The sequence below is a fragment of the Salvelinus alpinus genome, chromosome 11, assembly GCF_045679555.1.
Source record: "Salvelinus alpinus chromosome 11, SLU_Salpinus.1, whole genome shotgun sequence".
Taxonomy (NCBI): Eukaryota; Metazoa; Chordata; class Actinopteri; order Salmoniformes; family Salmonidae; genus Salvelinus; species Salvelinus alpinus.
The window spans coordinates 5803880-5818554 of NC_092096.1; the positions used below are offsets into that span (position 1 = coordinate 5803880).

The 14675-nt window shown below is 45.8% G+C and overlaps 1 protein-coding gene across 5 annotated transcripts in view; it reads left to right on the forward strand.

Annotated features, from left to right (window-relative positions):
• Positions 1-872: 872 nt before the first annotated feature.
• Positions 873-14675, forward strand: part of dmtf1 (cyclin D binding myb-like transcription factor 1) — a 31100-nt gene continuing 17297 nt past the window's right edge. The window contains exons 1-5 of one of the 5 annotated variants that reach the window (XM_071331585.1): positions 873-1446; positions 3666-3772; positions 11859-11938; positions 12305-12404; positions 13876-13952. In XM_071331585.1, coding sequence (XP_071187686.1) covers positions 3667-3772; positions 11859-11938; positions 12305-12404; positions 13876-13952 — 363 coding nt within the window. In that variant the 5' untranslated portion in view covers positions 873-1446; position 3666. The other 4 variants (XM_071331586.1, XM_071331584.1, XM_071331588.1 and 1 more) reach the window with 4 other exon arrangements.

Genomic DNA, 14675 nt, shown 5'->3' on the forward strand with positions numbered 1-14675 from the left:
ATCCTCTGTTAAAGCCTTATTCTATTTACACAAATAAAATCTATTGAATTGTAATATTGTGTCCCTTGATGAATTTGCTCCAAGCTTTCCTTCCAATAAATCACAAGCAAATACCTTATTCCACTTGGTATTTGATGGGGTCAGGTGTGTGTCTGAGCTGATCGCAAGCTGCAAATGAGTTAACACAGAATCCTCCATAATAAAATATTTATTGTTTATCAAATACGTGATTTCTATATACTTTCTCTCCGACATGTTAGAGCTCTTTCAAAAATCGTTTATACCGAAAATGATTCTAGTCCGATGACTGACGATAGAGCAATGTGAATGCTCCGGGTTGCCAGATAAGTGTATTTCTTGAATTATTCTAGTTGGAAAAGTTGTCCCACTACAAAATCATAAACAAATGTTCCATTTTATTTTGTTGATATCCGTTGACAGTTTGGAGACCTTTACTTTGTTGGACACCTTTAGATTTGAACCAAAGCAAAGATTGTATTTTATATTGACAATATAGTCGATTGATTGCTCAAACAATGGAAATACATGTCCTTAAAGATGGAAGGCAGGTGGGAAGAGGCAAGCTCAGGTTGGACCATTATAGCCAATGAGAGGGCAAATACACGGTGAACAACAGGCCATAGAGAGAGAGGGCAAATACACGGTGAACAACAGGCCATAGAGAGAGAGATAGAGGACTCATCTTTGTATCTGTGCCATTATAGCATCTGTGACAGCATGGGCATCGGCATTAAGGCTATCTCCATTTTAAAGTAGTCAATTTTCTTCTTCATTGGCTGATTGCCTTCAACTAACAGAAATCCCCACCCAGTTGACTACTTTAAAATGGTGGAAGCCCTCAATGGCAATGTCATTTTTTAAAGTTGCTGAACTGCCACATTTCCACCTATATCAGTGCATTCGTAACACAACCTAGCCATTACGAAACTTCTATTGGATCAAATAAGCCTCACGTGGCAAATTAGCAATTACCTTTTTTGTTGACCAAATTTGCCACTCACTGACCTCTATACGAACATTTCTCAATTCGTGGTCTTATTTATTATGACAGATTTCAAGTGAAGTAAAACGTCTCACTTTGCCTCTTCCTCTCTGACCAAAGCAACTGAAGAAACTTTCTATTCCTAACTTCCTCTGGCAACCCTCATACCTTCTCTACCAGATGGTCGTCATTAGTTAACACAGCCACAAAGTCATAACCCCCCGCCTATTTCTACAAAATATCTTCTTAAACTCTGATTTGAAAACTAACACTGCTAACCTTATAACTAGCCCTAACATTAAATTAAGACCTTTTTTTCATGAATTTTTACGTGTTCGCCTTTGTGGCTGTGTTATCTAGCGGAAACCCCACCAGAGTGGTTCTCCATCCTGGCATTTGCCTTCATCCTGGTCTCTCCGAAGTGCCCGGACCAAAAACAGGAAGTAAGTAACAAAATCAAACGTATAATTCAGTTTCTGCTTGGGGCTCGATGTGGTAAAAGGATAGAGCCAATGATGAAACGGGCTGCAACATAAACACAACACAATAACACGCTGAAATGTCGACCCTACTGCGTAGACACCACAAGCTGCAATTTCTGATCTAACATGGCGTCGGAGACTTTTCGTCTTCTTTCATTTAGCTGGCATGCTAGCTAGTTAGCATGATGTGCTATGGCTAACGTTAACTACCAGCACCGGGTCTCCAACTGCAAATAGCCTGGTTGTGTAACGTTAATCATGTATACGTTGCTACTACTGTTTTATCTATCTTGTTGCCTATCCACTTTACTCCTACCTGTATGTACATATCTACTTCAATAACCTCGTACCCCTGCACATTGACTCGGTACTGGTACCCTGTATAAATTGCCAAGTTATCATTACTCATTGTCTATTTATTCATTTGAACTGTTAGTCTACACATGTTGTTTACGAAGCATGTGACATAAATTTTTATTTGATGTAGCCGTTGTAAAGCCTCTATTTTGACTAAGACACAGCCGTAACTATAAAAGCCTTACTGAACGAACGAAGCTAACTAGCTAAATAATTCGTGTTTTAGCCAAAGTGCATTAGCTAGCAGCTAGCTGGTACCACTACTACGACTGCATCTCATTCATGTTAGTTAGTTGGCATCCTTCACTCGTCTCTTCTCCTGTCATGCACTGATCTGGGGCTAAACAAGCTACCCTACATGGTATCCTCAGGCTCATCTAGCAATAGGGTATTCACAGGCTCAGCTAGCTACATGGTATTCACAGGCTCAGCTAGCTACATGGTATTCACAGGCTCAGCTAGCTACATGGTATTCACAGGCTCAGCGAGCTACATGATATTCCCAGGCTCAGCTAGCTACATGATATTTCCAGGCTCAGCTAGCTACATGGTATTCAAAGGCTCAGCTAGCTACATGATATTCCCAGGCTCAGCTAGCTACATGATATTCCCAGGCTCAGCTAGCTACATGATATTCCCAGGCTCAGCTAGCTACATGATATTCCCAGGCTCAGCTAGCTACATGATATTTCCAGGCTCAGCTAGCTACATGGTATTCAAAGGCTCAGCTAGCTACATGATATTCCCAGGCTCAGCTAGCTACATGATATTCCCAGGCTCAGCTAGCTACATGATATTCCCAGGCTCAGCTAGCTACATGATATTCCCAAGCTCAGCTAGCTACATGGTATTCACAGGCTCAGCTAGCTACATGATATTCCCAGGCTCAGCTAGCTACATGATATTCCCAGGCTCAGCTAGCTACATGATATTCCCAGGCTCAGCTAGCTACATGATATTCCCAGGCTCAGCTAGCTACATGATATTCCCAGGCTCAGCTAGTTACATGGTATTCACAGGCTGCTCAGCTAGTTACATGGTGTTCACAGGCTCAGCTAGTTACATGGTGTTCACAGGCTCAGCTAGCTACATGGTATTCACAGGCTCAGCTAGCTACATGGTATTCACAGGCTCAGCTAGCTACATGATATTCACAGGCTCAGCTAGTTACATGGTGTTCACAGGCTCAGCTAGCTACATGGTATTCTCAGGCTCAGCTAGCTACATGGTATTCACAGGCTCAGCTAGCTACATGATATTCTCAGGCTCAGCTAGCTACATGATATTCACAGGCTCAGCTAGCTACATGGTATTCTCAGGCTCAGCTAGCTACATGGTATTCACAGGCTCAGCTAGCTACATGATATTCTCAGGCTCAGCTAGCTACATGGTATTCACAGGCTCAGCTAGCTACATGGTATTCACAGGCTCAGCTAGCTACATGGTATTCACAGGCTCAGCTAGCTACATGGTATTCACAGGCTCAGCTAGCTACATGGTATTCACAGGCTCAGCTAGCTACATGATGTGCACAGGCTCAGCTAGGTACATGGTATTCACAGGCTCAGCGAGCTACATGGTATTCACAGGCTCAGCTAGCTACATGGTATTCACAGGCTCAGCTAGCTACATGGTATTCACAGCACACAGTTAGTTATATTTGACTCAGTTGAGAGAGATTCACTGATCCAGATCCGGGGCCTCCTTGTGTCCTATTTCCTTGTTGTACTGCCCATCTAATTGTGATCAACTATTATAAATAAATGGTATATCTTCCTTGACATGTTATCGGTGTAGTTGAAGTGTGTGTGTGTGTGTTTCAGTATGAGCACGGGGGAAGATGAGGACTCGGTGACCCTGGAGTCTGTCAACTCTGTCACTCTCACCCAGGACAGCGACGGCAGCATCATACTACACTGTCCTCCACACGGTAACACACACATTATCTTCCACACGGTAACACACACATTATCCTCCACACGGTAACACACACAGGATCTTCCACACGGCAACACACACATTATCCTCCACACGGTAACACACATTATCCTCCACACGGTAACACACACATTATCCTCCACACGGTAACACACACATTATCTTCCACACGGTAACACACACATTATCTTCCACACGGTAACACACACATTATCTTCCTTACAGTAACACACACATTATCCTCCACACGGTAACACACACATTATCCTCCACACGGTAACACACACATTATCCTCCACACGGTAACACACACATTATCTTCCACACGGTAACTCACACATTATCTTCCACACGGTAACACACACATTATCTTCCACACGGTAACACACACATTATCCTCCACACAGTAACACACACATTATCCTCCACACGGTAACACACACATTATCCTCCACACGGTAACACACACATTATCCTCCACACGGTAACACACACATTATCTTCCACACGGTAACACACACATTATACTCCACACGGTAACAAACACATTATCTTCCACACGGTAACACACACATTATCTTCCACACGGTAATACACACATTATCTTATTAAGGATCCCCATTACTTTCTGCCAAGGCAGCAGCTACTCTTCCTGGGGTTTATTATGGAACCCCATTAGTTCCTGTCTAGGCAGCAGCTACTCTTCCTGGGGTTTATTATGGATCCCCATTAGTTCCTGCCAAGGCAGCAGCTACTCTTCCTGGGGTTTATTATGGAACCCCATTAGTTCCTGTCTAGGCAGCAGCTACTCTTCCTGGGGTTTATTAAGGATCCCCATTAGTTCCTGCCAAGGCAGCAGCTACTCTTCCTGGGGTTTATTATGGAACCCCATTAGTTCCTGTCTAGGCAGCAGCTACTCTTCCTGGGGTTTATTATGGATCCCCATTACTTCCTGCCAAGGCAGCAGCTACTCTTCCTGGGGTTTATTATGGATCCCCATTAGTTCCTGCCAAGGCAGCAGCTACTCTTCCTGGGGTTTATTATGGATCCCCATTAGTTCCTGCCAAGGCAGCAGCTACTCTTCCTGGGGTTTATTATGGAACCCCATTAGTTCCTGTCTAGGCAGCAGCTACTCTTCCTGGGGTTTATTAAGGATCCCCATTAGTTCCTGCCAAGGCAGCAGCTACTCTTCCTGGGGTTTATTATGGAACCCCATTACTTCCTGTCTAGGCAGCAGCTACTCTTCCTGGGGTTTATTATGGATCCCCATTACTTCCTGCCAAGGCAGCAGCTACTCTTCCTGGGGTTTATTATGGATCCCCATTAGTTCCTGCCAAGGCAGCAGCTACTCTTCCTGGGGTTTATTATGGATCCCCATTAGTTCCTGCCAAGGCAGCAGCTACTCTTCCTGGGGTTTATTAAGGATCCTCATTACTTCCTGCCTGTCTTGTGCCATGTCTTGTGGGGTATGCATGGGTGTCCGAGCGGTGTGCAAGTAGTTTAAACAGACAGCTTGGTACATTCAGCATGTCAACACCTCTTACAAATACAAGTAGTGATGAAGTCAATCTCTCCTCCACTTTGAGCCAGGAGAGATTGACATGCATATTATTAATATTAGCTCTCTGTGTACATCCAAGGGCCAGCCGTGCTGCCCTGTTCTGAGCCAATTGCAATTTTCCTAAGTCCTTTTTTTTGTGGACCCTGACCACACAACTAAACATTACTTAAGGTGCAACAAAACTAGGGCCTGTAGGACCTGCCTTGTTGATAGTGTTGTTAAGAAGGTAGAAACTAGGGCCTGTAGGACCTGCCTTGTTGTTAAGAAGGTAGAAACTAGGGCCTGTAGGACCTGCCTTGTTGATCGTGTTGTCAAGAAGGTAGAAACTAGGGCCTGTAGGACCTACCTTGTTGATAGTGCTGTTAAGAAGGTAGAAACTAGGGCCTGTAGGACCTGCCTTGTTGATAGTGTTGTTAAGAAGGTAGAAACTAGGGCCTGTAGGACCTGCCTTGTTGATAGTGCTGTTAAGAAGGTAGAAACTAGGGCCTGTAGGACCTGCCTTGTTGATAGTGTTGTTAAGAAGGTAGAAACTAGGGCCTGTAGGACCTGCCTTGTTGATAGTGTTGTTAAGAAGGTAGAAACTAGGGCCTGTAGGACCTGCCTTGTTGTTAAGAAGGTAGAAACTAGGGCCTGTAGGACCTGCCTTGTTGATAGTGTTGTTAAGAAGGTAGAAACTAGGGCCTGTAGGACCTGCCTTGTTGATAGTGTTGTTAAGAAGGTAGAAACTAGGGCCTGTAGGACCTGCCTTGTTGTTAAGAAGGTAGAAACTAGGGCCTGTAGGACCTGCCTTGTTGACAGTGTTGTTAAGAAGGTAGAGCAGCGCTTTATTATGGACAGACTTCTCCCCATCTTAGCTACTGTTGTATCAATATGTTTTGACAATTACAGTTTACAATCCAGGATTACTCCAAGCAGTTTAGTCATCTCAATTTACTCAATTTCCACATTATTCATTATGAGATGTAGTTGAGGTTTAGGGTTTAGTGAATGATTTGTCCCAAATACAATGCTTTAGTTTTAGAAATATTTAAGGCTAATTTATTCCTTGCCACCCATTCTGAAACTAACTGCAGCTCTTTGTTGAGTGTTGCAGTCATTTCAGTCGCTGTAGTAGCTGACGTGTTTAGTGTTGAGTCATCCACATACATAGACACACTGGCTTTACTCAGTCAGTGGCATGTCGTCAGTAAATATTGAAACAAGTAAGGAGCCTAGCCAGCTGCCCTGGGGAATTCCTGACTCTACCTGGATTATGTTGGAGAGGCTTCCATTAAAGAACCCTCTGTGTTCTGTTAGACAGGTAACTCTTTATCCACATTATAGCAGGGGGTGTAAAGCCATAACACATATGTCTTTCCAGCAGCAGACTGTGATCCATAATGTCAGAAGCTGCACTGAAGTCTAACAAGACAGCCCCCACAATCATTTTATCATCAATTTCTCTCAGCCAATCATCAGTCATTTGTGTAAGTGCTGTGCTTGTTGAGTGTCTTCTTCCACACTGACTTTACGGAATTCAAAAGTACAATTCTTGTCTTTCATAATTTGGTCCGATATACTATGATGCGTAGTGTCAGTATTGTTGCTGGCATGTCGTCCCTAAGTTTGCTAATCTTGCCAATGTATAAGTCATTAAAGTAGTTGGCAATATCAGTGGGCTTTGTGATGAATGAGCCATCTGATTCAATGAGCCATCTGATTCAATGAGCCATCTGATTCAATGAGCCATCTGATTCAATGAGCCATCTGATTCAATGAGCCATCTGATTCAATGAGCCATCTGATTCAATGAGCCATCTGATTCAATGAGCAATGAGCCATCTGATTCAATGAGCCATCTGATTCAATGAGCCATCTGATTCATTAAATGATGGAGCCGAGTTTGCTTTTGTTCCCAAAATGTAATTTAAGATGATCCAAAGCTTTTTACTGTCATTCTTTATATCATTTATCTTTGTTTCATAGTGTAGTTTATTTTTATTCAGTTTAGTCACATGACTTGTTAATTTGCAGTACGTTTGCCAATCAGTTGAGCTGCCAGACCTATTTGCCTCATCCCTCTCAACCATACAATGTTTCAATTCCTCATCAATCCACGGGGATTTAACAGTTTTTACAGTAATTTTCTTAATGGGTGCTTATTAGTAACTGGGATAAGATGTTTCATAAATGTGTCCAGTGCAGCATCTGGTTCCTCCTCATTACACACCACAGACCAGCAGCATCTGGTTCCTCCTCATTACACACCACAGACCAGCAGCATCTGGTTCCTCCTCATTACACACCACAGACCAGCAGCATCTGGTTGCTCCTCATTACACACCACAGACCAGCAGCATCTGGTTGCTCCTCATTACACACCACAGACCAGCAGCATCTGGTTCCTCCTCATTACACACCACAGACCAGCAGCATCTGGTTGCTCCTCATTACACACCACAGACCAACAGCATCTGGTTGCTCCTCATTACACACCACAGACCAGCAGCATCTGGTTGCTCCTCATTACACACCACAGACCAGCAGCATCTGGTTGCTCCTCATTACACACCACAGACCAGCAGCATCTGGTTGCTCCTCATTACACACCACAGACCAGCAGCATCTGGTTGCTCCTCATTACACACCACAGACCAGCAGCATCTGGTTGCTCCTCATTACACACCACAGACCAGCAGCATCTGGTTGCTCCTCATTACACACCACAGACCAGCAGCATCTGGTTGCTCCTCATTACACACCACAGACCAGCAGCGTCTGGTTGCTCCTCATTACACACCACAGACCAGCAGCATCTGGTTGCTCCTCATTACACACTACAGACCAGCAGCATCTGGTTGCTCCTCATTACACACCACAGACCAACAGCATCTGGTTGCTCCTCATTACACACCACAGACCAGCAGCATCTGGTTGCTCCTCATTACACACCACAGACCAGCAGCATCTGGTTGCTCCTCATTACACACCACAGACCAGCAGCATCTGGTTGCTCCTCATTACACACTACAGACCAGCAGCATCTGGTTGCTCCTCATTACACACCACAGACCAACAGCATCTGGTTGCTCCTCATTACACACTACAGACCAGCAGCATCTGGTTGCTCCTCATTACACACTACAGACCAGCAGCATCTGGTTGCTCCTCATTACACACCACAGACCAACAGCATCTGGTTGCTCCTCATTACACACCACAGACCAGCAGCATCTGGTTGCTCCTCATTACACACCACAGACCAGCAGCATCTGGTTGCTCCTCATTACACACCACAGACCAGCAGCATCTGGTTGCTCCTCATTACACACTACAGACCAGCAGCATCTGGTTGCTCCTCATTACACACCACAGACCAACAGCATCTGGTTGCTCCTCATTACACACCACAGACCAGCAGCATCTGGTTGCTCCTCATTACACACCACAGACCAGCAGCATCTGGTTGCTCCTCATTACACACCACAGACCAGCAGCATCTGGTTGCTCCTCATTACACACTACAGACCAGCAGCATCTGGTTGCTCCTCATTACACACCACAGACCAACAGCATCTGGTTGCTCCTCATTACACACCACAGACCAGCAGCATCTGGTTGCTCCTCATTACACACCACAGACCAGCAGCATCTGGTTGCTCCTCATTACACACCACAGACCAGCAGCATCTGGTTGCTCCTCATTACACACCACAGACCAGCAGCATCTGGTTCCTCCTCATTACACACCACAGACCAGCAAATAATCTTTACATCATCTCAGTGTTAACAGTGGTCTTCCTACTAGGACACACCACCTCAGTGTTAACAGTGTTCTTCCTACTGGGACACACCACCTCAGTGTTAACAGTGGTCTTCCTACTAGGACACATCGCCTCAGTGTTAACAGTGGTCTTCCTACTGGGACACACCACCTCAGTGTTAACAGTGGTCTTCCTACTAGGACACACCACCTCAGTGTTAACAGTGGTCTTCCTACTAGGACACACCACCTCAGTGTTAACAGTGGTCTTCCTACTAGGACACACCACCTCAGTGTTAACAGTGGTCTTCCTACTAGGACACACCACCTCAGTGTTAACAGTGGTCTTCCTACTAGGACACACCATCTCAGTGTTAACAGTGGTCTTCCTACTAGGACACACCACCTCAGTGTTAACAGTGGTCTTCCTACTAGGACACACCACCTCAGTGTTAACAGTGGTCTTCCTACTAGGACACACCACCTCAGTGTTAACAGTGGTCTTCCTACTAGGACACACCACCTCAGTGTTAACAGTGGTCTTCCTACTAGGACACACCACCTCAGTGTTAACAGTGGTCTTCCTACTAGGACACACCACCTCAGTGTTAACAGTGGTCTTCCTACTAGGACACACCACCTCAGTGTTAACAGTGGTCTTCCTACTAGGACACACCACCTCAGGACACACCACCTCAGTGTTAACAGTGGTCTTCCTACTAGGACACACCACCTCAGTGTTAACAGTGGTCTTCCTACTAGGACACACCACCTCAGTGTTAACAGTGGTCTTCCTACTAGGACACACCACCTCAGTGTTAACAGTGGTCTTCCTACTAGGACACACCACCTCAGTGTTAACAGTGGTCTTCCTACTAGGACACACCGCCTCAGTGTTAACAATGGTCTTCCTACTAGGACACATCGCCTCAGTGTTAACAGTGGTCTTCCTACTAGGACACATCGCCTCAGTGTTAACAGTGGTCTTCCTACTGGGACACACCACCTCAGTGTTAACAGTGGTCTTCCTACTAGGACACACCACCTCAGTGTTAACAGTGGTCTTCCTACTAGGACACACCGCCTCAGTGTTAACAATGGTCTTCCTACTAGGACACATCGCCTCAGTGTTAACAGTGGTCTTCCTACTAGGACACATCGCCTCAGTGTTAACAGTGGTCTTCCTACTGGGACACACCACCTCAGTGTTAACAGTGGTCTTCCTACTGGGACACACCACCTCAGTGTTAACAGTGGTCTTCCTACTAGGACACACCACCTCAGTGTTAACAGTGGTCTTCCTACTAGGACACACCACCTCAGTGTTAACAGTGTTCTTCCTACTAGGACACACCACCTCAGTGTTAACAGTGGTCTTCCTACTGGGACACACCACCTCAGTGTTAACAGTGGTCTTCCTACTGGGACACACCAACTCAGTGTTAACAGTGGTCTTCCTACTAGGACACACCACCTCAGTGTTAACTGTGGTCTTCCTACTAGGACACACCACCTCAGTGTTAACAGTGGTCACTAGGACACACCACCTCAGTGTTAACAGTGGTCTTCCTACTAGGACACACCACCTCAGTGTTAACAGTGGTCTTCCTACTAGGACACACCACCTCAGTGTTAACAGTGGTCTTCCTACTAGGACACACCATCTCAGTGTTAACAGTGGTCTTCCTACTAGGACACACCACCTCAGTGTTAACAGTGGTCTTCCTATAGGACACACCACCTCAGTGTTAACAGTGGTCTTCCTACTAGGACAACCCACCTCAGTGTTAACAGTGGTCTTCCTACTAGGGCACACCACCTCAGTGTTAACAGTGGTCTTCCTACTAGGACACACCACCTCAGGACACACCACCTCAGTGTTAACAGTGGTCTTCCTACTAGGACACACCACCTCAGTGTTAACAGTGGTCTTCCTACTAGGACACACCACCTCAGTGTTAACAGTGGTCTTCCTACTAGAACACACCACCTCAGTGTTAACAGTGGTCTTCCTACTAGGACACACCACCTCAGTGTTAACAATGGTCTTCCTACTAGGACACATCGCCTCAGTGTTAACAGTGGTCTTCCTACTAGGACACATCGCCTCAGTGTTAACAGTGGTCTTCCTACTGGGACACACCACCTCAGTGTTAACAGTGGTCTTCCTACTGGGACACACCACCTCAGTGTTAACAGTGGTCTTCCTACTAGGACACACCACCTCAGTGTTAACAGTGGTCTTCCTACTAGGACACACCACCTCAGTGTTAACAGTGGTCTTCCTACTAGGACACACCACCTCAGTGTTAACAGTGTTCTTCCTACTAGGACACACCACCTCAGTGTTAACAGTGGTCTTCCTACTGGGACACACCACCTCAGTGTTAACAGTGGTCTTCCTACTGGGACACACCAACTCAGTGTTAACAGTGGTCTTCCTACTAGGACACACCACCTCAGTGTTAACAGTGGTCTTCCTACTAGGACACACCGCCTCAGTGTTAACAGTGGTCTTCCTACTAGGACACACCACCTCAGTGTTAACTGTGGTCTTCCTACTAGGACACACCACCTCAGTGTTAACAGTGGTCTTCCTACTAGGACACACCACCTCAGTGTTAACAGTGGGGACATCATTTAAGTTACTTACATTGTATCTGCCAATGCCCCTGGGATAATGTACATTTGATGCAGTATTATGATGTCTCATTGTCACAATGGGATGAACTGAGCTGGTCTTGGGTCATTGATAAGTCCTTGTTTCCGTGTCAGAGGGAGACGAGAGCTTCGAGGTGACTATGACCGCCACCGCCGACAGTGACATTACAGAAGAGGGTGTGGCCCAGATACAGGTACCTGACAAACCCCTCCCACGACCTCTCATTCTCTCTCCTCATTCTCTCTCCTCCTCATCCTCTCTCCTCCTCTCCTCTTCTCATTCTCTCTCCTCTCCTCTTCTCCTCTCATTCTCTCTCCTCCTCATTCTCTCTCCTCCTCATCCTCTCTCCTCCTCTCCTCTTCTCATTCTCTCTCCTCTCCTCTTCTCCTCTCATTCTCTCTCCTCCTCATCCTCTCTCCTCCTCTCCTCTCATTCTCTCTCCTCCTCTCATTCTCTCTCCTCCTCTCTCCTCCTCATCCTTTCCTCTTCTCCTCTCATTCTCTCTCCTCTCTCTCCTCTCCCCTCCCGTCCTCTTCGTGTTTCTTTACTGTGTGTGTAGATCTTGCAGAGCTCTGATCCTCAGAACAGTGAAGAGATATCTCCTGTCAGCCAGGCCTGGTTCACCACCAAGGAGGATAAAGACACACTGGTTAACAAAGGTGCACATTGAGCTTGCTACATACAGTGGGGAGAACAAGTATTTGATGCACTGCCGATTTTGCAGTTTTTCCTACTTACAAAGCATGTAGAGGTCTGTAATTTTTATCATAGGTACACTTCAACTGTGAGAGACGGAATCTAAAACAAAAATCTAGAAAATCACATTGTATGATTTTTAAGTAATTAATTTGCATTTTATTGCATGACATAAGTATTTGATCACCTACCAACCAGTAAGAATTCCGACTCTCACAGACCTGTTAGTTTTTCTTTAAGAAGCCCTCCTGTTCTCCACTCATTACCTGTATTAACTGCACCTGTTTGAACTCGTTACCTGTATAAAAGACACCTGTCCACACACTCAATCAAACAGACTCCAACCTCTCCACAATGGCCAAGACCAGGGAGCTGTGTAAGGACATCAGGGATAAATTGTAGACCTGCACAAGGCTGGGATGGGCTACAGGACAATAGGCAAGCAGCTTGGTGAGAAGGCAACAACTGTTGGCGCAATTATTAGAAAATGAAAGAAGTTCAAGATGACGGTCAATCACCCTCGGTCTGGGGCTCCATGCAAGATCTCACCTCGTGGGGCATCAATGATCATGAGGAAGGTGAGGGATCAGCCCAGACCTACACGGCAGGACCTGGTCAATGACCTGAAGAGAGCTGGGACCACAGTCTCAAAAAAAAACATTAGTAACACACTACACCGTCATGGATTAAAATCCTGCAGCGCACGCAAGGTCCCCCTGCTCAAGCCAGCGCATGTCCAGGCCCGTCTGAAGTTTGCCAATGACCATCTGGATGATCCAGAGGAGGAATGGGAGAAGGTCATGTGGTCTGATGAGACAAAAATAGAGCTTTTTGGTCTACACTCCACTCGCTGTGTTTGGAGGAAGAAGAAGGATGAGTACAACCCCAAGAACACATCCCAACGGTGAAGCATGGAGGTGGAAACATCATTCTTTGGGGATGCTTTTCTGTAAAGGGGACAGGACGACTGCACCGTATTCCCTCAGTAAGAGCATTGAAGATGGCTCGTGGCTGGGTCTTCCAGCATGACAACGACCCGAAACACACAGCCAGGGCAACTAAGGAGTGGCTCCGTAAGTGGGCCAAAATCCCTGCTGCAGTGTGTGCAAACCTGGTCAAGAACTACACGAAACGTATGATCTCTGTAATTGCAAACAAAGGTTTCTGTACCAAATATTAAGTTCTGCTTTTCTGATGTATCAAATACTTATGTCATGCAATAAAATACAAATGAATTACTTAAAAATCATACAATGTGATTTTCTGGAAAAATTACAGACCTCTACATGCTTTGTAAGTAGGAAAACCTGCAAAATCGGCAGTGTATCCAATACTTGTTCTCCCCACTGTATATCTGTGGTTGGTCAGTGGGTTTACGCAGGCTGTGATTGGTCAGTGGGCTAACAGAGGCTGTGATTGGTTGTTTGTCTGCAGGTCATAAGTGGAAACAAGGCATGTGGTCTAAAGAGGAGATCGACCTCCTGATGAGCAACATCCAGCAATATGTGAAGGTACACACACACACACACACACACACACACACACACACGAGATCGACCTCCTGATGAGCAACATCCAGCAATATGTGAAGGTACACACACACACACACACACACACACGAGATCGACCTCCTGATGAGCAACATCCAGCAATATGTGAAGGTACACACACACACACACACACACACACACACACGAGATCGACCTCCTGATGAGCAACATCCAGCAATATGTGAAGGTACACACACACACACACACACACACACACACACACACACGAGATCGACCTCCTGATGAGCAACATCCAACAATATGTGAAGGTACACACACACACACACACACACACACACACACACACACACACACACACACACGAGATCGACCTCCTGATGAGCAACATCCAGCAATATGTGAAGGTACACACACACACACACACACACACACAGGAGATCGACCTCCTGATGAGCAACATCCAACAATATGTGAAGGTACACACACACACACACACACACACACACACACACACGAGATCGACCTCCTGATGAGCAACATCCAGCAATATGTGGAGGTACACACACACACACACACACACACACACACACACGAGATCGACCTCCTGATGAGCAACATCCAGCAATATGTGAAGGTACACACACACACACACACACACACACACACACACACACGAGATCGACCTCCTGATGAGCAACATCCAGCAATATGTGAAGGTACACA